Source organism: Pipistrellus kuhlii, unplaced genomic scaffold, assembly GCF_014108245.1.
Source record: "Pipistrellus kuhlii isolate mPipKuh1 unplaced genomic scaffold, mPipKuh1.p scaffold_m20_p_13, whole genome shotgun sequence".
NCBI lineage: Eukaryota > Metazoa > Chordata > Mammalia > Chiroptera > Vespertilionidae > Pipistrellus > Pipistrellus kuhlii.
The window spans coordinates 13,065,164-13,087,530 of record NW_023425438.1 but is presented as its reverse complement, the minus strand read 5'-3'; the positions used below and the strand labels follow the sequence as shown (position 1 = coordinate 13,087,530).

Here is a 22,367-nt window from a genome sequence, read left to right as displayed (position 1 = left end):
CTGGCACCGACTCCCGCAGGAATCGTTCCTGTTCTAATTTTTCCTACGGCATCTTGACCTTCAATCACAAGTGGTCTTTGACAAGACAGTAGTATTCAAGTCTACCACACCAAGAACACGGCAGGGTCCCAGGCAGCAGGGGGGCATGTGTTCCCCTCTTCAGATGCCAAGCAGAGCTGAAGTGGTGCCAAGTGGTGGCTTTGAAAGCTTGGGCCACACAAATGTAGATTGCAGGTTGTAACATGCCCTGCATACACACATCTCATTTTTAAAAATATATATATTTTATTGATTTTTTACAGAGAGGAGGGGAGAGAGCGATAGAGAGTTAGAAACATCAGTGAGAGAGAAACACTGATCAGCTGCCTCCTGCACACCCTGCACTGGGGATGTGCCCACAACCTAGGTACATGCCCTTGACCGGAATTGAACCTGGGACCCTTCAGTCTGCAGGCTGATGCTCTATCCACTGAGCCAAACCGGTTTTGGCACACATCTCATTTTTAAAAAAATATATTTTATTGATTTTTTACAGAAAGGAAGAGAGAGGGATAGAGAGAAACATCGATGAGAGAGAATCATCAATCAGCTGCCTCTTGCACACTCCCCATTGGGGAATTTGCCTGCAACCAAGGTACATGCCCTTGACCGGAATTGAACCTGGGACCCTTCAGTCTGCAGGCTGATGCTCTATCCACTGAGCCAAACCGGTTTTGGCACACATCTCATTTTTTAACAAATCTGCCACTGTTTATCTTTGCCAGCTGGCCCTAAAATTTTAGGTTTTATAATTTTACAAAACTACTAGAGGCCCAGTGCATGGATTTGTGCACATTGAAAGGAAATTAATTAGGTCTGAGGGGCAGGTCTGGGTAAGAAAGCTAACCTCCCGTGGTCCCTCCTTGGCTGGCAACACCTGGGACAGTGCCAAGGTTCTAAGGGTATCTGCAGAGTGAACAGGGTCCCTCTGGCAGGTGAGGTCCCTCTGCATGACCTGCAGGGATTGGGCCAAAACCAGCAGTTCAAGGGGTTCCAGAGTAAAAGAGGGCACTCTGTAAAGTTGCTGTGGCTCAGCAGTTCCTGTATTGAACATCTACCTCTCCCCTCCCCACTTCCGTGATCAGTGTGCTTCATACCTACTAGCTGCCAGTCACTTAGCCTTTTATATATATAGATGATCATCTGGGCCAGGTAAACCAAGATTTTCTTTTGAAAGGGGCAGATACAGTGTACTTTATTGATGGTACATAAGATAGGACTCCCTAAGCCTCTCTCTTTCCTCAGAGGTTCTGGGATAGAAATTGTGTTGAGGATAGGATTCTCAGTGTGTCAGGGGTCAAGTTGGTACAAGGACTCCCGGGCAGCTGTCCTCTCATTGGGGCTGGTGGCCCAAGGGCTCATTTTGGAGGTGATTTGAAGCATAAGGTCCACCACCCATTGCTATAGACAAACTCATTGTCATCCCAGGAAATGAGCTTGACAAAGTGGTCATGGAAGGCAATGCCAGCCCCAGCATCCAAGATGGAAGAGTGGCTTAAAGTGGCAGGAGACAAGCTTGTCCTCCGTGTAGCCCAGAGGCCCTTTAGGGAACACTTCGATGCTGCTTTTCCACCTTGGTATCATCATATCTGAGTTTTCTCCAGATGACAGTTCAAATCCATGACCAGCACATGGTGGGTGGGGACCCAGAAGGTTATGCCCGTGTGTTTCCCATTCAGCTCAGGGCTGACCTTGCCCACAGCACTGTCAGTACCAGAAGCAAGAATGATGTTCTGGGCAGCCCCTCAGCCATCTTGCCACAGCTTCTCAGAGATGCCATCAGGATCTTCTGGTGGCAGTGATGGCATGGGCTATGGCCCTAAGCCACTTAATCATGCCCAAGTTGTCATGGGTGACCTTAGCCAGGGGAGCCAGGCAGTTGGTGCAAGAAGCATTGCTGACAACATTGAGGAAGTCATGTTTTTCATGGTTCATACCCATCACAAATAGGGGGCTTCTTGTTTTAACGTCCTGTTTGAGCCTCTTTTAGGTGCGTTTTCTATTTACACTGCTGGAAGAATCTTAATGATTCAGCTGAATGTATTTTGAATCTCACTCAGCAGGTTTTAATAGACCCAGTCTCAGCAAAAGAGCCTTATCCTACCCAGGTAAAATTTTATTATATCTCTGGCCTAGTAGTATTGCATGGGTTTTTCTCAGCTTGTCACGAAAGAACCACAGAAAGTCTCCCACAGATTGTTGGTGGGGGGTGGATGGATGTGAGACAGTCTTGCTTCCTAGGATGGGATAGTTTTTTATTAATAGTTCTCTATGTTCTCTGTTACTGACAGCTTCAGAGATCTGAACTGAAGTGCTAGTCAGGCAGGCCAACTGTATGAACAGATGGATGCTATTTCACAATTGTGGGTGTGAGAGTGGCGACCTTTAATTCAGAAGTTGAGGATGGTGATCCTGAGACATCATTAGCATCAATGGCATCTGTGCTGTCACTTTCTGTTTGTTAATCCTCACCCGAGGATATTTTTCCTTTGGATTTTAGAGAGCAGAAAGGAGGGGGAGAGACAGAGAAACATCAAAGGTTGGTTGCCTCCTGCACATGCCTTGACCAGGGTTGGGATCAAGCCTGCAACCGAGGTACCTGCCTTTGACCAGAATGGAATCCAAGACCAGAGTGTCAATAGAGGGGCCGACACTACCCACTGAGCCAAACCGGCTGGAGCTATGTATCCTTTTTATTTCTATTTGTGCCTTTTCTTTTTCCTTGACCATTTTTTGCCCATGTTGAGATCTATTACTCCTGTTGAGCAATGTAAAATTGGACTGCAATCCACATGAGAGCTGGTTCACAGCGTGTGGATAAATATATTGAAAAATGAACACACGAGAGTCCAATTAGGCCTAGAACACTGGCAGGCAGCTCTGGGGTGGGGCAGTTGGCCAGGAGCAATGTCCCCTCGGCCCTCAGGAGAGCCAACCTGGCTTTTCTGGGACTGTCCACTGACCTGCCTGGGACCAAGACTCTCTTGAGGGGCTGAGAGCTTGTGCAGACTTATTTCTGGGCAGCTGGACAGGGCCAAGCAAGGGTAGAGAGGAGGTGGAGGGATGAGCAGTGTTCTTCACAGACTATAAAAGTCCACCTTGATTGTTCTATTTTTAAAGCCAAATAGCAGCAGTCTTCCTCTAGTCCCCAGAGTGAGTCTCAGAGCAGCAGGGAGAGAGATGCATAGGTCTCTTTGCTGATTCTTGTCCCCGGGGCTGGACCAGGGACAGACTGAGCCACAGGGATGAGAAGCGCAGGGAGAGAGGAAGTCTCCCACCCTGATAAGCATGAGCACAATGCTGCCACCTGCAGACACGCCAGGGACATACATGACTTAAAATATGGAGACTGAGTTTCCCGGTTCTCCTTAGACCTGTGCATGGGAAATGAAGGCTCTTATCCTCTCCAGGGATGGGATTGGGGCGGACAAGAGCAGCTGCAGAAAGAACAGAGCCCAGATTCTAGATCCAATGGCAATTTTTATTCCTTAGGAACAAAGATATGTGGGAAAGGAACTCCAAAAAGAAACAGGAGCATGAGTAACAAAAATGATACTAGGGTGGTGTGGCTCAGGAGTCAAGATGGACACTCCACAGTGGAGCTGGTCATGCCCTGTTCCTTAGATTACATCTATGCCATTCCCAAGTGCCCACTGGATGTGGGGCTGGAGGGCGTGGGCAGGACACTTCCCCTACTCTACACAAAGGAGATGAATGTACCTGTCTTTTCTGAGGCCTCCCAGGAACACCAAACCTCCCTCTCAAGAATGGAGGTAGACAGATAAGAATAGAGGGGCCTGTGTGTCAGATTTCCTGAAAGCAGTCACAGGGCCCAATGGCTTCGCTGGGGCACATGGGAAGTAACAGCATCTTTGGTGGAGGTGGTCCACCTTCCCAGAACAGGCCCATGGCAGTTGCAACCTGCACTGCAGGCTCCGCCCACTTCAAAGGAACTTTATCCTTTCTCCAGAGGATTCCCTGGTATCTTCTTTTCCAGCAACACCCTGTCCCATCCTCACACCTCCAAGGCCCGACAGCCTCTAGCACAGACCCCCAGGATTAGAGTCCTTTGGTGTGGGCTCAGCCATCTGGTCATCCCGCCCCCTGCAGCACACATCCAGTGTGCACCCCTGTACCACAGGGTAGACTGAGGCTGGTGCCAGATCACAGTGAGGTCTCCTGGACGACGAAGGTGGGGCTGCTCCCTGGGTTGATTGGGTCTTCCTCAGGCTCTGCCACGGCCTCCTTGTCTCTGATGCCCTTCAGCATCCCATTACTCATCTTCTCAGGGAGCCCTGTGGGGTCCCCAAAGAAGTCCTGCAGACAGAGCAAAGCGAGTGAAATAGGGAGCAGCAGACAAAGGGCTGGGGAAGCGACTCCAGCAGAAAAGGTGAGAGACCCGCTCTGAGCCTAGCGAGAAGGGAAAGCAGCATGAGGGGAGGGGAGAGGGGGGTGCCAGCACCCCGTACTCTCTCCCCCCTCAGACCCCTCTGCCCACCAGGCCAGAGCTCTCCTGAGGCAAATACCAGAAAAAGGGCGCTGGCTGTGGGGGGGAAGCAAAGGGAGGGAGGGGAACCCGGAAGGTCCAGCGGTGGTCTGGAGAGAGAAGGAGGGGGGCAATCTGGACAAGGCACTACCTGGCTGTGGCTTTTGCAGTGAAGTCGCTTCTGCCAGGACACAGGCAGGAGGGCAAGGAGTCTTGGCAACACTGGGTAAATAGTCCGAGGGTCCAAGGTCCGGCCCCGCATTCCCCCTGAAGGTTGAGGTGCTTGAGTTTTACCAGGTAACCAGTGTACGCCACCCGGAAAGCCCTCTGTTCTCAGGGCTCCCAGCTCCAGCCCTGCCCACCTTGGCTGGAGCTCAGCCAAGAAACCTGATGGTTAAAGATACCCGGAGCCCAGAAGGTGGGGTCAATTCTCCCCCCAAAGTCCAGATTCCCGGAGCGCCTCCCTGTCCACCCTCTCCTGGGTGATCCTCCCCACACCCTCACCAGTGAGGAAACTGACGAGCAGGCCCACCACGATGACGGTGGTGGAGTTGTGGGCGCTGTACCACAGGTATGACAGGGAGTAGAGCCGCTGCAGTCCGGTGGGCCTGAGGAGACGGAGGGGAGGGTGTTCCTTGGCCGCCTGGCTCCACTCACCTGCAGGTCCTAGGTCCCTGGATCCAACCTTTCCCTGGGGTTTCTGGTGGCCCATTCCTTACCAGGGCCCCTGGGAAACCCCTAAAAAAATGAGCTGTTCTTCCCTAAGGCTCCCCAAGGAGAAAGCTAGTGAGGCCCAACTCACCTGGAGAGGGAGGTCAAGGGCATCGGCGTGGTCATGGCCATGGTGGACAGGTTGCTGGGCGGGGAAAAGTGGGACCCATTCAGGAGCGGGGGTGCCACGACAGAGACCATTCTGGTCACTATGCTCCCAATGCCGATCCAGAAGGCCATGATGAGTCCAGCCAACAGGCCCACCACGGCGCCCTGCCAAAGACGGCACACCCCGGTCACAATGCCAGCCCTACCAACCTCCAGGCGTGCCCAGCACACCCAGGTCCATCCCTGCACGAGACAGGGGAGCCAGACGGTCACTCACAGCAGGGTTGGCACAGGGAAAGAACATCCCAAGGCAGAAGAGTCCGAGCAGCGGCCCCCCAACCATGCCAAAGATGCTGATGGCTGCCTGTGGAGAACAGGGTTGGGAAAAGAACACAGGCTCAGAGATCCCAGTCTCACCAGCATGGCCTCAGAGCCCTCTGGCCGGATCTGCCCGGGAGCCGACCCCGTGCAGGACTCCAGACGTCAGGAGTGAAAAACGGAAAGTGCTTTGGGCTCCCCTCTGAAGATGATCCTCTGACGTCTCAGAGCCAACAAGAATGACCCGGGGCTTTTGGCGACTTGAATCTGTTTACAGCTAACGGCAGTCCGTCAAAGCAGAATTTCTGATGCCTGCCCCTATGTCATTGCCTTCACAATAGCTACCTCCTCAATTTCCTGTTTCAATCTGCTCCTTTTCTCCCCGCAAACGGCTCTCTTCCCCCACAGTCATTACCTGCAGCACTGGTCCCATCCGGGAGGAGATGTAGGCCATTCCCAGACAAAGCAGCCCATAGCTACAGGCTGGGAAGAGGGAGAAAACAGGCGAGTTAGCACACTACAGAGGGAAGTAGAGCAAAGCTCCTTCCCAGACGAATCACTTCCTCTGTGTCGTTGGAAACAGGGCACACACTCCATGCCCGACTGCAGGTCCCTCCCAGCCTGTCCTCACACTGTCTGACTCAGACCCGGGAAGTCCCTGAGCTGGGCACCAGGCTGTGCTTCCCTCGGCAGGCAGCGAATGCTGAGCCCCACAGCTGGTGCTTTAGGGCACATGTGTCAAACACAAGGCCCGTGGGCCAAATCCGTCCCGCCAGGCCTTGCAATGTGGCCCGCACCGCGCTGTCATCACTGCACTCCGCTGCGTTTCCATCACAATGACAGTTTATGACTGTTCAGTAAACCATTCGGCCCGCGATTTAGGCTGGATTTTAGATTTTGGCCCCTTCTCTGATTGAGTTCGATACCCCTACTTTAGGGCAACGGCGACAGTGCTCAGCGCGAATCTGAGCAAGACATGACTGAGAGGAGGAAGCATCATCTCACCAAGGATTCTGGAAAGCCTGGTGGCCCGGGCTTCTGAGAACTGAGGGAACCAGGGTCGAACCAGATCTTCCATCGTAACAGTTGCCAGTGAGTTGAAAGCAGAGGATATGGTGCTGAGAGGAGGAAGAGAAAGACAAGGTGCACTGAGAGAAAGGAACGAACAAGGGAGGCTATTGAGGGACAGTGCCCCGGAGGCAGAGGACGGTGCAGCCAAAAACCTCCTCCCGGGTGGCAGCCGAGGAAGGGGCCCGGAAGGTAAGGACACGTGACCTTTTCTGACTGGGGCACAGGTTTTATTCTGTAGATCAACTGCTTTTATAAATAAAAGGAGACTTTTATCAAAGAAGGGAGCATCTCCAGAGAGGACATGCTCCGTCCTACACAGATGAGCTGCCCCTCGTCACCCAGATGGATGGCATAACGGGGGATCACCCCTCAGCCCATCACTCTGCACTCAGCAGGGTCAGCTGCGCGGAGCCCGGGGAAAGGGTCAGGTACCTGAGGGAGCCGCTGAAGAGGCAGGCAACGAAGAGCCCAGGCAGGCCAGGCAGGCCCCGCAGGAGATCCATCACAAAGTACAGCACGAACTGCGGGCAGAACACAGTGCACAGCTCTCCTGAGGGGAGCCCTTCCCCAGGGCAGGACGCACAGGAAGCCCCTGTACGTGCCCCAGCCAGCCCGGACCACCAGGAAGAGGGCCAGGCACTGAGGGTGACACCGCAGTAAGGAGAGAGAAAATGGACTCTGGAAAGAGGACGCAGTTCGCACCCCGACACTGGCCGCCTTGTTGAGCCTCTGTTCTCTATGAAGGGAGGCTGCTGGGAGGGTTACGTGAGACCAGGTGGTGGCAGCTCCCAGCAGGGCATGTGTGCCCCGTGGTGAGCCACCCAGCAGGTGAGCAACGTGATGAGTGATGCTGGAGTCCTCACCAAATGGAGAGTCCCAGAGTGAAAAGAACGCACATCCGCTTGCTGCCCAGGGCAGGGGTCCTTTCTGCAGCCGCCCAGACACTCCTCCTCCGGGGCCCAGTGACTCTTCCCGGCACAGAAGGGGCCGGAAGGCCTTCTCACCTGGTCAGGCGCTGCCGCAGACTGCTGGGCGCTCATGGGATACTCCTTGTAGTAGGCGAACATGACCAGGCCAATGAGGCAGCTCATGCAGAGCACCAGCTGCTGGCACGGGAAGACGGCATAGCAGGAGCTGCAAGAGCCGGGGGATGGAGGGGCTAACAGATACCCTCAAGCATGTTCCCGAACCCCAAAAAGCAGACTCACATCCTGTCCCCAATGGGGGGCTGTGAGCTCTGACATCCTGTCCCCACACTCTCCCTCCAGCCCTTGCTCCGCCCTCCTGTCCGCGCACTCACAGCACAGCAGCCTTCTCCGTGCGGGAGCTGAGGTAGCGCTGCACCTGCGCCTGGTTCACCCCATACAGGGAGAGCATCATGAAGACACCCCCGAAGGCCAACGTCCAGAAAGTGTGCCGCACAAAGGGGTCCGGATCCAGCCTGCAATGAACGCCACCGGTCACTGCGCCACAGCCGCAGAGGCCGGCCTTCCTCACTCTCCTTCGGCCGGGCTCAGCGGGGAGCAGAGGCACCACTGCGAGGCTACGGAGCTGCTGAGGCAAGCACTGGTGGACCCAAGAGAGGGTAGCAAGTTGGAGGGAGGGCTCCATTTTTCCAACCTACGGCCTCATCCCAGGCACTAAAAACATCCTGACCCCCCTTAACCACCAGCCACACCATGATCAGGCCCCTCATCTGCCGTGCCAGCTTCCCACCTGTCTCAGTGCCGCACTAAGGCTTCCACAGCTTGCCCTCTGCTACAACCCTGAGCTCAGACTCTAGGATAGGACCAGCTCCTAGGCGCGAGACCCATAGGCAGGAGGGTTGTACTTACTCGATCCCAGAGATAAGGCCATGCTGGGAAGCCACATCCCACACTCGCTCCAAGCCGCCCACCTTGGCCGACCCCACAATGATAACCGCCAGCTGCCCTAGGAACATGACCAGTGTCTGGAACACATCTGTCCAGATGACTGCCTTCAGCCCACCCTGTAAGAAAAAGCACTGCCTGACACCAGTGTCTTCCAACCACCAGCCCAAGGACACCCTGCCACCAGTAAGGCACTGCTGCCGGGGGCACAACCACTGAGACCCCACTGACATCATTGGGTCCCATCACCTACCTTCACCTGCCATCCCCTCTACTACGTCCCACCCACCATAATCCCATCCCATCTCCTACATCTCATTTCATTCCGCCTTCTCACCTATATTCTTTTTTTTGTGTGTTAATCCTCACTCAAGGATATTTTTCCAAAAATAAAATAAAATAAAAATGGGGGGGGAAAGGATATTTTCCCACTGATTTTTAGGGAGAGTGGAAGAGAGAGGGAAAGTCAGAGAGAGACATTGATGTGAGAGAAACACATCAATTGGTTGCCTCCTGAATGAACTATGACTAGGGCCTGGGCTGGGAGGAACCTGCAACCAAAGTCCCTGCCCTTGACTGGAATTGAATCTGGGACTCTTTGGTCTGCAGGCTCAACTACGTTCTTATCTCATCTCCCACCTTCTTATTTCACATATCCCTTCTTTCCTTTTTCTTCCCATCCCCTCCTTTATCTCTCCTCCCTCCCCTAAGACTTCCCGCACTTACCAGAGCAGTGTAGACAGTACAGACAATGCCTAGGGTCAGCACTGACAGCCAAATATCAAAGCCAGTCACTGTAAAGAGATGAAAGTCACACTCCGTCTCTGGAAGAGGATTGCCAGGAGGGGAAGCCAGAGAAGCCCAGGTAAGACCGGAAGCATCTGGTCACCTGCCCTCCCAAAGGAACATCCCCAGCCTGGAAGCCAGGGGCTCGGCCTCCTCACCTGCGTTGAGCGCCAGGGAGGGTGCATAGAGCACAACGCCCATGTAGATCACCTGGGTGTGAAAAGGAGAGCGTGAGGGGGAGAGGAGAGGAGGGTGGGCAGAGGAGGAAAGATGGACCTCAGTTCCAATATCCCAACGGCCTCCTCTCCCCTAGGCTCACTACCTTCTCCCTCTGCCAACGCTTGGCTTGCGGCCACCCTGCTCGCCGTGCTGGAACTTGAAGGGACGGGAAGCAGGGTGCCTCTGGGGCTTCAGTAACTGAGTCCGAGCAGGAAGTTTAAGCAGGCCGGTTTGAGAGCAGGGAGGCTCCAACTGCCTGGGCATGCCCGAGTTCAGGTCCCCTTCCCATGCCTCAGGCTCCATTCTAGCCTCATTCTACTTACCATCTGAAGGATGAAGGTGATGGTCCCACAAACCCGCACAGCCTTATTGAATCGGAGCTCCAGGTACTAGGTAGTATAAAAAAATAAGAAGGTATTCGTCCCTATTCCACCCCCAATTTCCCTCAAGAGGTCCAGAAACAGAGGGGGACATCCAATCCATATCCACGCTTGGCCCCGCTAGGTACAGCACGCTCCTCCCCCAATCTGACCTCACCAGAAAGAACCTGTGAACACAGGACATGGTGCTGCCACTCTCATTAGGCAGAAGCAACCTGGGGCTCCAGATCCCTCATCTGTGCCCAGTTCCCCCTCTCCTTCCCTGAGAGCCTGAGGGTTCAATGTGCTCCCCTCCCTTCCTCTCCGCTTACCTCGTAGGCACTGGTGAGATGCAGACGGTAGAAGACAGGGATGAAGATGTGTGCAGGGATCAGCAGCCCCAGGAAATAGGAGCAGCCCAGGAACCAATACTGGGTCCCAAATCGGTAGATCTCGGACGGCACCCCCAGGATGGCCACCGCGGACTGGAAGGTGGCCAGCAGGGACAGCGCCACGGGAAGGCAGCCCATTTTGCGGTCCGCCATCTGCAGCTGATCAATGGTGTGCCGGCCCCAGCCATGACAGGCATGGTAGAGCCCAATGGCAAGGGAGAGAACCAGCAGCAGGATGAAGACCACGTAGTCCACAGGGGAAAAGGTGGTGTATTTTACCGCGCTTGTGTTTGAGGCGGGGGAGAGAGGAGCGAAGGTGGTCACCTCCACTCTCATGTTCTCACTGTCTGTGACCTGCAGCCACTCGCTGCTCCGAGGCTCCGGGCTGCCACTTGGCTGGGCAGTGGCAAGCCAGCGGCTACCACCTGGCTCTCAAGCAGGTTTCAGTCTTCCTTCTCCCCCGAGTGACACGGTCCAGGGTGACCTGCCAAGGAACCAGCTGCTAGTCGGGCCTATTGTGCCTTCGTGGCCCTCCACTGCCAGGCCTGTGAGTCCCAAACCCACCAAACTTGGACCAGCCACTTCGAGCAGACCTTGAAAGTCTGGAGGTCTCAGTTTGAAAAACGTAGGGAGGAGGCAGCAGAGTGAGACAGCCAATGTTACAGAACAGTAAGAAGCTAGGACAATTCCAGGACAAGTGGAATAGGGAAGTGAGACAGAAGGTCCCAGTGTGCTCTCCCTCCAGCGAGCATGCCTATGCCATTCCCTTCCCCTCTCTTTCCCCCACAGGCACGTATCCCCTGACCTCTAAGGGACCCCATGAGACTTGCAATCAGGGGAGCAAAGGGCAGCAGAAGCTCGCCCTGGGCTCACCCCTCGAACCTGATTCCAAGGCCCTCTTTCCTCTGACTGCCCAGTGAGCCAAAGCAGCCCAGCCGAGGCTCTCCTACTGCTGCTTCCATGCCGTTCCATGTTTCACTGCCCTAAGCATGTTTTCACTGCCATCAATAAATTCTTGCTTGTCTCTTTTTCTTAAAATATATTTTATTGACTTTTTATAGAGAGGAAGGGAGAAGTATAAAGAGTTAGAAACATCGATGATCAAGAAACATTGATCAGCTGCCTCCTGCATACCTCCTACTGGGGATGTACCCACAACCAAGGTACATGCCCTTGACCGGAATCGAACTTGGGACCTTTCAGTCCACAGGCTGACGTTCTATCCACTGAGCCAAACTGGTCAGGGCAACATTTTGTCTCCTGATTGAAATTTTTCCTTCAAGATAAGAGTCGAGGTCAACTCCTCTCCCCAGTAACACCAGGAGATAACTACGTGGCCAACACCTTTCTGAGCACGCACAGCTGTGAAATGTAAGAACCTTCTCCACCCCATAACAAAAGAAAAATCAGCTCTAGCCCCTGTTTCTTATCAGATTTCTCTGCCCCACCCCCCACTTGTAGGCTCAGACCCAGTCACTACAATATATGAAGCCAGCAGAGCCCAACCTGGCGCCACCGCCCAGTGGGGAAGAAGAAATGGAGGCCAATAACAGCATGGTTTCCTCCATTCCCCTGACCTCAACTCCCTCTTCCCACGATTCCCAGTTTCATCATGCTGACAGCACCCCTTCTCAGCACTGATTCCCATCCCAATGAGATCATCTCCATGGCAGCCCCAAACTCCATTCCAGGCATCGCCAGGTCAACCACTCCATTCTCCCCAACACTACTAGCCTTGCCACTTATCTCTCAACTACTCTACCTGTAACACCACAATCAACAGCAGATCATGGAAGAGAAGTGGGATTCAAAATTGAGAGGGGTTCCCTTCACAAAATGTGGGGTGAAGCCACAGAAAACATCCCTATTGCACAGCAGGAGCGGCCACAGCCCCGGCTGAGACCGGCTCTGGAACAGAATCTGACAGTGATGAATCCGTGGCAGAGCCCGAGGAACAGATTCCACACAGGCCACCCAAGCCCAGCTGGCAGCAGCAGCTGAAGTCAATGAAAAGGCTCGGAAGGCTATGTTCAAACTGGGTCTTTAACAGGTTATGGGGGTCACTATCTGGAAATCTAAGAATATCCTCTTTGTCATCATAAAACCAAATGTCTAGCCGAAACCGGTTGGCTTAGTGGATAGAGCGTCAGCCTGCGGACTGAAAGGTCCCAGGTTCGATTCCGGTCAAGGGCATGTATCTTGGTTTTGGGCACATCCCCTGTAGGGGGTGTGCAGGAGGCAGCTGATCGGTGTTTCTCTCTCATCGCTGTTTCTAGCTCTCTCTCTCTATCCCTCTCCCTTCCTGTCTGTAAAAAAAATCAATAAAATATATTTAAAACAAAACAAACAAAAAACAAAAAAACAGACGTCTACAAGAGCCCAGCTTCAGAATCTACATAGTTTCTGGGGAAGCCAAGATCAAGATTTATCTCAACAAGCACCGCTGGCAGCTGCTGAGAAATTCAAGTTTAAGGTGAAGCTGCTTTAAACATTAAATAAAACACAGACTCCAACTGTACAAAAGTGAAGAGGAAGAGGTAGGTGAAACAGGTGTGGCAGTTAATGGACATAAAATTAAAACAAGACTGCCTGACCTGATTGAGAGTTGACCTATGAATCAGGAGGTCATGATTTGATTCTTGGTCAAGGCACATGGCTGGGTTGCAGGCTCCATCCCCAGTGTGGGGCATGCAGGAGGCAGCCAATCAATGATTCTCTCTCTCATCATGAATGTTTCTCGCTCTTTCTTCTTCTCCCTTCCTCTCTGAAATCAATCTATAATAAAAATGTAACATGCTAATTAGACCGGGCATCATTCCGGATGAAGCCGAGGTCAGAGGGAAGCCAGGTCCTATGTGCCTGCTGGTGGCCTGAGCAAAGCCAGGGTGCCTACAGCTGGGAGAAGGAAAGCCTGCTCTTGAATGAATTTCGGGCATCAGGCCTCTGATAAAAATACATAAAAAATAAACACTCTATAAAATAAAAACGAGGACTTTTTTTTGAGTTTCAAAAGAGTAACAACTGCAGCTTTGTTCAAAATTTATCCTGTTTCTATCATTAATAAAGTTATGGCTTCTTCTTTTTTTTTTTTTTAGAGCTGCTATTATGAAACCTTCGGGCATTATTATTTTTTAATAAATCTTTATTGCTCAGATTATTACAATTGTTTCTCCTTTCCCCCCCATAGCTCCCTACCACCTGGTTCCCGCCCCACCCTCTGCCCTTAACCCCCCCCCCCATTGTCCTCATCCATAGGTGTACGATTTATCCAGTCTCTTCCTGCACCCCTCATACCCCTTTCTCCCTGATAATTATCAATTCACTCCCTTTCTTTGCCCCTGATTCTATTATATTCACCAGTTTAATCTGTTCCTCAGATTTTTAATTCACTTGATTTTTAGATTCACTTGTTGATATATATGTATTTGTTGATCATAATCCTGGGACATTATTTTTAAAAATATATATTATATTGATTTTTTTTTTTACAGAGGGAGAGTTAGAAACTTTGATGAGAGAGAAACATCGATCAGCTACCTCCTGCACACCCCCCACCGGGAATGTGCCCGCAACCAAGGTACATGCTCTTGACCGGAATTGAACCTGGGACCCTTCAGTCTGCAGGCTGACGCTCTATCCACTGAGCCAAACCAGTTTCGGCAAGTATGGTGAAAGACCCCCAGAGGGAGACCCTCACTCTGTCCCACGGACAGACGGCGACCCCAATCAACCGCAGGAGGCATCACTTGATGCAAACAGCAAGAGGCTTTTTATTCCAGCGCGCTGGGGCTCAACTCGTAACTCACGCAGGAGCAGAGGAGTCGAGCCCCAAGCAAAAAATCTTACAATTATATATAGGCAAAAACCATATATCGGGAGGGGAAGAGGGGAACAAAGGAATTCTAAAAGGGGTGCTGGGTTCGTTAATAACATATTCTATGACAGGGCTTGCGCTAAGTCAACAGTCCTGTCTGGTAATCTCATATCCTATTTCACTTAACTGTCAAAGCAAACTTTACTCTGTTATTCTGTTTCTCTTATTTTGTTGGAGCAAATATTGCTCCCTTTACTCCCTGCTCGGGGCTGTTTCCTGAGACAACTTTAAGAGTCCTGTTCCCATCACTGGCGGGGGGGCCTTGGGTAGTTAAGATAACATAGATAGCTTTTAAATATTTTTATTTTTTCAATGGCTTCTTGAAAAAACAGTGAGAGGGCAATGTGCTGGGTCCAGCAGTTCTGAGTTAGGATCATAGAACTCTTTGGGGAAAAGCAAACCAGCCGAGGAGCTGGGGCTGGGGGAACAGCCAGGGAGAGTGGTCTTACCCTGCTGGGGCAGACAACTTACCCAGAGCAGAGAAGCAAGCCCGGTCTGAGGCAGCGCTGCCTGGAGAAGCTGTGTGTCTGAGGCTAGGCACTGCAGATCTGGCTCTATATTAGCAGCTATTGCTGAGATCAGGAACTGGAAGGCGAAGGGAAACTCAGCAGCTGTTTGTTCTGGCCCCTTCAGGGAACCAATCACTGTGATCCAAACAGCCCTATTTCCCCACGACCCCCAAACCCTCGCTCCAGAGCGGGAAGCAGGGAGCTCAGAGGCAACAACATTCCTAGATGGATTAGGCTTTCACTCTAAGTCACAAGGAGCACCCGGGCCCAGAGGGAGTGGGAAGGAGGGGCTGAAAGAGGAGAAGTTACCTTTCTGACTCCCAAACAAGATACCAATCCTTAAAGAATATGCCTTTGTGCTTAGAACAAAGACAGGATCATAGTATTTAAAAACCTAAAGAGATCACTAAGTAACACCCTCATTTACACCAGGCTGAGATAACTCTGACCTTTTCAAACTATGGAGCTGATTGTCGCCAGAGGCCAGATTAGAACCCAGGTCTAGTGATTGCCCCACCCATCCACTCTCCATTTATACCACACGGTTTTTAGAGACTTTTCTACCTTTTCCATCTCATGGCACACAAAACCTAATTACTGAAATTTCACCAGTGGTCCAATCCTTACTATCTGGGACAGAAAGAGAATGTTCATTGTAGTCAATCATTTGTGGAACAAAGTTTAGATTTCAACTAGTCTAGACACATATCATGCCTGATGGGCATGGCTTAGTGGTTGAACACCGACTTCTGAACCTGGAAGTCACAGTTCAATCCCGGTCAGTGCACACGCCCAGGCTGCAGGCTCCATCCCCAGTGGGGCACATGCCGGACGCAGCCAGTCAGTGATTCTCTCTCATCATTGATGTTTCTATCTCTCTCCTTTCCTCTCTGAAATCAATAAAAAAAATGTATTTTTAAAAAATAGACACAGATCATTATATGACAGGTCTTCTGTTCTTGCCCAGTAGGAGAGAGCCTGGCTGTCTTCTGGCTCTCCCACACTGTGCTCTCGGGCAGATGTTGCCTGCTGGACTGATAGAGATGGCCTCTCACCAGTGAAACCTGAACTCTGAAACTCCTGTGGCCAATGAGAGAGGAAATCAGAGCTGGCAACTCTTGGATCACATGTTACAAATGTCAGTAATCGGAACAATGTTCCCAGTAGGCCACTGTAGTTTAACCTGAAGATGCCCTGGGTCTTTGTAGATTGCAACATCACAGAGTTTTCTCATTCCTCTAGAAATCTTTTACTGCTGTGATAGAGGTGACGGTAAGAGATGGTGCTGTGTGCAAACAGAGGGTGCAATGGTAAAGGGTCAGTGACATGGAGAGGCAGGTAGTTGGAGAAAGGAAGATTCTAGTATAAACTAGAACACAGGCATACAGCTGGAGTAAACTAACAGGGCTTCCTGATAATCGTGGAGAACCCTCTTAGATGGCCATTTAGACAAGACAGAAAAAAACTCGACCCAGGAAAAGTCTTCATGAGATGTGATTCTAAGAACAGGGCAGTAGCTAACAATTTTACACTGATTCAAACCTGATGGCCTTGGACTGTGAGTCAAAAGTAAGAACTGAGCTGTTTCGTTGAAATTTTAATACACGGGGCACAGATAGCTGGCTATGGGCCCCTTTCAAAAATGCCTAAAACGAGGAAGGTAATCTTTCCCACCACCTTACCCTTCCCTACCCTCACAAACTACATTGGATTGCTTGGACACCTGCAAAGGAAACGGGGCCACCGCGGGACCAAGTGTCCTGAAAAGATTCCTTCAAAATCTTGTGCCTAGAATTTCTCAAGGTCTGAAAGGCTTTAGGGGGGCCCTCACTAAAACGTTATTTATTTTTTAAATATATTTTGTTGATTTTTAACAGAGAGGAAGGGAGAGAGATACAGAGCCAGAAACATCGATGAGAGAGAAACATCGGCCAGCTGCCTCCCGCACCCCCCCCACCGGGAATGTGCTCGCAACCAATGTACATGCCCTTGACCGGAATAGAACCTGGGACCTTTCAGTCCGCAGACCGACGCTCTACCACTGAGCCAAACCGGCTTTGGCTAAAAACGTTAATCTTTAATTTACAATTTAATGCTAATTTTATTTTCTAAGGCCTTAATTCTCGGGCTCAACATTGCCACCCCGCACCTTTTTTTAAAAGAAAACATTTTATTGATTTATTTTATTTTTTACACAGAGAGAGGATAGAGAGCTAGAAACACCCATCAGCTGCCTCTTGCACACCTCCTACTGGGGATGTGCCTGCAACCAAGGTACATGCCCTTGGCCGGAATCGAACCTGGGACCTTTCAGTCCGCAGGCCAACACTCTATCCATTGAGTCAAACCGGTTAGGGCGCCGCCCCTCACCTTTGGCCAGAGCCCCAGCACCTTAGGACCGCGCTCCCTCTCCTTACCTCGTGGCTCAGACAGCGCTAGGAGGTCCGGTCGTTCTACCTGAGATCAGCATCGCTCCCCTTTCCTGGGAAAGGAGAGGAGACGGGGCTGTAAGGGAGCATCTCTCCCGCCCCCACCTCCATGCCAGCGCTCCCGCCACAGCGTGCTCCAGGGGCGGGTGGAGGTGAAGGGGACAGGGTGCCCGAAACGTTTCCTCCCGCCAGGGCTCGCCCTTCGCCCTCCATTCCCCGCTCCACACTCCGATCCTCGTGATGTCCCGCTTCCCACCTTCCCTCCTCGGGCGAGGCGGCAAGGGCCACCGACCGCTGCGTCGCCCGCACCTGCGATCTCCCCGGGACCCACGCGGGCGCGGGGCACTGGGCACCGGGCACCCCGCCCCCTCGCCTCCAGGCCCCGCCCTCCCCGCTCCTGCGCGGAGCTCCGCCGCCTTCCGGCCGCCCCGGACCTGCCCACCTGCCGCTTCTCCACGCCTGGGTCTGGCCGCCCGCCCAGGGCTGGCTCCCGGCACGCGCGCCGGGTGTGAGCCGGGGCCCGCCCCTGCCCGCCCCGCCATGTCGCCTGGGGCTTGGCGGTGTAGCCCGGAGACCCGGCGGGGACGCGCCCTCGGCGTCCCGGCGCGAGGCTCTCGGGGGGCGGGAGGGGGAGCAGGAGCGGGGCAGGCCAGCGCCCCCTAACGAGGACCGGGGCGCACGGAGGAGAGAGTTGACCTCGGCGGGCTGCAGCACCCCTAAATCCAGCAGGGCCAACCGGCCGGCACCCCCTAGTCTCCGCCCCCTGGGGGGCGGGGCCACAGCGCAAGTCTCGCGAGAGCTGAGAAAGGACATCTCCGAGGGCCGGAAAAATGTCCCCTCGCGTTGCGGGCAGCCCTCCGATCCCGCTGCCCTGGGCCGCGGCCCTGCTCCTCGCCCTGCGCGTGGGAAGGGCCCTGGCGCTACCCGAGGTACAGCGACGGGTCCGAGGTCCGTCCGCCGGAAGCCGAGGCGCTGGGCCGGCATGTGGTCGCGCTCGCCGACCTCGGCCCTCCCCGGCAGGCCGGCCCGCAGCTCCGGTTTTGCCCTTGAGGCCTTCCCAGCCCCATCCCAGCGGGCTCCCGCTCCAGATGACTCACCCGGCGCAGATTTCCCAGCCCCGCCGACATCCCAAGACCTTTCAACTTTGACCTCCTCGCGCCTGGGTCTTTGAATTAAGTTCTTTCTGCAGACGAGCCCTTTGGCTGTCCCGCAGGCTCTCCGCGCACGAATGCCGCTGTGTGTGTCGTGCGGTGGCAGGGCTGCGCTTTTTGTAATGCTTGATGAGTGTGGACCTGCCGTCGTTTTACATCCCGCCAAGCCCCGCTGTCAGGTTGCGAAGTCACTGGAGAGGACATAATAAATATGTCCCGATGGTGATCTTCAAGAACGAGAGGTTTCCCCGGGTGTGGTCTGGCGCTGAAAGGCTCTGGTGCGCTGATTTGGCGCCTGGGAAGACAGGCGTCTAGTGACACCTGATACGAAGGTAGAACACTTCCCTCTGTTCGAGGAATTCTGGAGAGGTGTACTGGCATGTAACATTTGATTCCTGTTTGTTCTTTCTTGGCTTTTTTTATTTTTCTTCCCTGTGGGTCCTAATAGTTTTCTCTTTTCCACAGATATGCATCCAGTGCACAGGGAGTGTGCAGGATTGGTCAAAAGTGGCCCTTTATTGTAAGCAGACGCCAGAGCGAACGTTGCACGCCCGCTGCTGCCTGAATCAGAATGGCACCATCCTGGGGTGAGGGAAAAGACTTCGCCGGATAGTGGAAAAGGGTTCCAAACCCAGATTCGTCAAGGCTTACCTGATTGGCTTTTGGGATAAATATTGGTGTCTCTTTTGGAGGCATCTCAACCATAATTCTCAGACTTCTAAACCTGTTATAGCATTTTTGGCTAGGTAAACAACCTTGTGGTTCATCCTGGTTGAAACTACATACAAGCCTTTGTGGGTTTTTATTTTATTTTATTATTTTATTATTATTATTGTTATTATTATTATTATTATTTTTGCCTTTGTGGGTTTTAAAAAATGTTTTTATTTATTTTAGGGAGAGGGGTAGAAACATCAATGAGAGAGAACTAGCTATCACCTTCCTCTACTGGGAATCGGATTCCAACAGTAACCTCCTTTAGGGGTCATGCTCAACCACAGCCATACCATCTGGGCTCCATTCTTTAATTCCAGCATCTTTTGTGAATTCTCCTTACTACTAAATACCACTGTAGTATTTTTTTTTTTTTTACTCTCACTAATCCTTAATGTTTGTACTAATCAATTTTATTTATAAACTGCCCTGTGATTTATTTCACACTAGAGGCCTGGTTCACTATTTGTGCACCAGTGGGGTCCCTCAGGGTTCCTTGGCCTGCTCTGCACCCTCTTGCAATCTGGGACCCCTCAGGGGATGTCAAACTACCAGTTTCCACCGACCCCCACAGACCTGGGCGGAAGGATCCCATCAGTGCGCCATCTGTTGGGGGAGGGCTCTAGGGCTTGTCCTGCTGGTCTAGCCTAGTCCGGATCAGCAGGACCCCAGTAGCAAGTTAACCTACGCGTCAGAGCATCTGCCCCCTGATGGTCAGTGCACATCATAAAGACTGGTGGAATAGTCCAACCATGGTTGGACACTTAGCATGTTAGGCTTTTAATGTTTATATTGATCCTATTTTTGGTCTTGTTCTCCTACTACATTGTAAGCCATTTGAAAGCTAAAAAAGAAAAGAAAGCTAAGATACTGAGGGATTTATTTTTTTATTTTTTTAAAAAAATCAATCGTTATTGTTCATATTATTACAATGGTTCCTCATTGAGGGTTTTATTTTTATATAACAAATTTCTGCAGTTAGTAGGTGCTCCATAAATATTTGTAGACCAGAGGAACAGATAGCAATAGATACTGAAGAAAATAATGTGGCATGCTCCTTAATATCCAGTGTTTTACATCCAATTTGTGGTAGAAAATGCACTTGGAAAAAACTTTCAATTATATGATTTGAATTTTTTTTCCATTTGAAAGTCCTTTGTGATCTGAGGTCATATCATAATATGAGATTCACTAATCTAGACAAGAAACAAATTTCTTCCAATATATGCACAGATACAAAGAATTTTCTGCTATGATGGAAATATTCCATATCTATACCATTCAATATGGTAGCTGTTACCTACATGTTAATGGTTAACTGAACACTGAAATTTGGCTAGTGCAAATGAGGGGCTGAATTTATTTCAGTAGCTACATGTAGCTAGTTAGTGGTGACTAGATTGGACAGTGCAGCCTTAAAATACCTACTACAGCACCTAGTTTGTAGCCCTGAACACATCTGTGTTCAACTACTACTTAGCAGAAAGAGGGATGCATTGGCCTCTAATGGACAGAGAGAGACATGTAGTTACACTGATTACCTTATTTCCTCAGGCTGGATCTCCAGAACTGTTCTCTGAAGGACCTTGGTCCAAACTTTCCTCAAGCACATACTGCCGTCATCATGTAAGCGGTTCGTTATCCTCCTTACCAAAAAGTGACTGTGACAAAGGGTTGATGGGAAAGTTTTTGGGGATGTACTCCTCAAAAAATGTTTGAATACTGATACCTAAACTTGGACAGCTCAGAATGAGAACAGGAGTACCAGCCCAGGGAGCTGTGTTGACAGAGTGTTTTTCTAAAGCACAGCACTAACAGTTGGTGTCTTTCAGAGACCTGCACGCAAACCCCCTCAAGGATGACTTGGCCAACACCTTCCACGGCTTTATCCAGCTCCAGACTCTGTGAGTAAGGTATGGGGTTGTGGGGAGGGAATCAAAGAGGGGCAGTGTTGTGAGCTCAGCAGCTTGGGTTGCATAGTAAGACTGCTTGCGTTGTGTTCAGGATACTACCACCCGATGTCAACTGTCCTGGAGGCATTAACGCCTGGAACACTGTCACATTTTACCCAGACAACCAAACCTGTGAAGGACAAAGGAACCTTTGCAATAGCACTGGGGACACAGGTATGCTGTCTCATCTCCACCCTTTTGGGGACCTGCCTTTCCTCTTTTGGATCCCCCACCCCCTCCCCACTTAGATCAGAAAGATAGGATTGCTTATGTGCCTTCTTGTTCAGGTTTCTGAGGCTGTGACCCCTTAGAAAGAAAAGATCTTAAAATAGATTTATATTATTATGTTCTGATTATCTATAATCTTTCTTCTCCTTTGACATGGAAATAATTAAATCTAAATTGAAGTACATATTTGAGAAATATAATGAGATCCTATGATATTCTCTGTTTCTCTCTGACTCCCAGAAATATGTCCTGAGAATGGATCTTGTGTGCCTGATGGTCCAGGTCTTTTGCAGTGTGTTTGTGCTGATGGCTTCCATGGCTACAAGTGTATGCGCCAGGTGAGGAATGAATTCTTTTAATTAGGGATAAGAGAAATGCATAGAGCAAACACCTCTCAGAAAGAAGAGCCATAAGACCAGGAGTTGATGCAAATCACCTAGTGAAGGAAACTCTGAAAGAATTGCCCCGGGATGAGGGGATATGTATGTTCAGGAAAAACTGGGTGTTAGGATGTAGCCCTTGGAGTAACACAATATGAGGTGTATGAGGTGTGTGTTTTTTTAAAATCTTTTATTCACAGGGCTCGTTCTCGCTGCTTACGTTCTTTGGGATTTTGGGATCCACCACATTATTCATCTCCATCCTGCTTTGGGGAACCCAACGCCGAAAAGCTAAGGCTTCATGAACTACCTAGATCTCCTACTGACCTAAAGATCATCCCACTATCTTAGGCCAGCCGGGGAGACTTCCTTCCTGGACAGGCTGGTCCGAGGAGCCTCCTCAAGGAGAAGGCCATGGTTGGAAGGAAGATGGAACATTGTGCAATGCTGGATTGTCACACTCCAATCGAGGCGTGGACTAGTCCCAGTTCCCATTTGTGCTGTTAACGATAATAAACTTTTTTATTTTATTTATTTATTTGTTTATTATTATTATTATTATTATTATTATTATTATTATTATTATTATTATTATTATTATTATTATTATTTTTAGAGGAAGGTACCCCGGCTTTGTGTGTTTCTTGGTTGGGGTGGAAGTGGGTTTTCTTTCGCACGTTTCTCCAGGCTTTGCGCTAGGGAGACCCGATTCCTCCGACCTCGCCCGCCGCCGCCCAGGCCCCGCCCCTTACGTGCCGGCCCCGCCCCTC

At 51.2% G+C, this 22,367-nt stretch overlaps 2 protein-coding genes across 5 annotated transcripts; one reads left to right on the top strand and one right to left on the bottom strand.

Moving 5' to 3' along the window:
• Positions 1 to 3,499: 3,499 nt before the first annotated feature.
• On the bottom strand, positions 3,500 to 17,752 carry SLC5A6 (solute carrier family 5 member 6). Of its 3 annotated transcripts, none has more exons than XM_036434952.2 (17): positions 17,615 to 17,752; positions 17,161 to 17,225; positions 10,301 to 10,844; positions 9,933 to 9,998; positions 9,549 to 9,600; positions 9,331 to 9,398; positions 8,569 to 8,723; positions 8,034 to 8,174; positions 7,738 to 7,867; positions 7,166 to 7,254; positions 6,668 to 6,780; positions 6,078 to 6,145; positions 5,622 to 5,708; positions 5,328 to 5,509; positions 5,030 to 5,133; positions 4,677 to 4,792; positions 3,500 to 4,356 (listed from the first exon to the last, which is right to left on the bottom strand). In XM_036434952.2, the coding sequence occupies exons 3-17, from the start codon at positions 10,694 to 10,696 to the stop codon at positions 4,204 to 4,206; spliced, it is 1,920 nt and encodes a 639-aa protein (XP_036290845.1). In that variant the 5' UTR covers positions 10,697 to 10,844; positions 17,161 to 17,225; positions 17,615 to 17,752; the 3' UTR covers positions 3,500 to 4,203. The 3 variants fall into 3 exon arrangements, with proteins under 3 accessions (XP_036290845.1, XP_045436551.1, XP_045436550.1); XM_045580595.1 differs by lacking the exon at positions 17,615 to 17,752 and adding an exon at positions 17,429 to 17,447; XM_045580594.1 differs by lacking the exon at positions 17,615 to 17,752 and having other exon boundaries at positions 17,161 to 17,365.
• A 188-nt stretch (positions 17,753 to 17,940) lies between these two features.
• On the top strand, positions 17,941 to 22,124 carry ATRAID (all-trans retinoic acid induced differentiation factor). 2 transcript variants are annotated; one of them, XM_036434966.2, is made up of 7 exons: positions 17,941 to 18,101; positions 18,789 to 18,910; positions 20,592 to 20,663; positions 20,870 to 20,941; positions 21,042 to 21,163; positions 21,458 to 21,555; positions 21,798 to 22,124. In XM_036434966.2, exons 1-7 carry the CDS (start codon positions 18,003 to 18,005, stop codon positions 21,900 to 21,902), a joined length of 690 nt encoding a protein of 229 aa, XP_036290859.1. In that variant the 5' UTR covers positions 17,941 to 18,002; the 3' UTR covers positions 21,903 to 22,124. The 2 variants fall into 2 exon arrangements, with proteins under 2 accessions (XP_036290859.1, XP_036290860.1); XM_036434967.2 differs by lacking the exon at positions 21,458 to 21,555 and having other exon boundaries at positions 17,960 to 18,101.
• The last annotated feature ends 243 nt before the right edge of the window (positions 22,125 to 22,367 follow it).

Coding starts and splice junctions, on each gene's coding strand:
- SLC5A6 (XM_036434952.2), bottom strand. CDS start 10,696: ATGAGAGTGGAGGTGACCACCTTCGCTCCTCTCTCCCCCGCCTCAAAC. Junction 6,781..7,165: donor CTCTTCAGCGGCTCCCTCAG/GTACCTGACCCT, acceptor TCCTCCTCTCAG/CACCATATCCTCTGCTTTCA. Junction 6,146..6,667: donor CAGGCTTTCCAGAATCCTTG/GTGAGATGATGC, acceptor CCCTCTTCCCAG/CCTGTAGCTATGGGCTGCTT.
- ATRAID (XM_036434966.2), top strand. CDS start 18,003: ATGTCCCCTCGCGTTGCGGGCAGCCCTCCGATCCCGCTGCCCTGGGCC. Junction 18,102..18,788: donor GGGCCCTGGCGCTACCCGAG/GTACAGCGACGG, acceptor TCTTTTCCACAG/ATATGCATCCAGTGCACAGG. Junction 20,942..21,041: donor TTTATCCAGCTCCAGACTCT/GTGAGTAAGGTA, acceptor CGTTGTGTTCAG/GATACTACCACCCGATGTCA.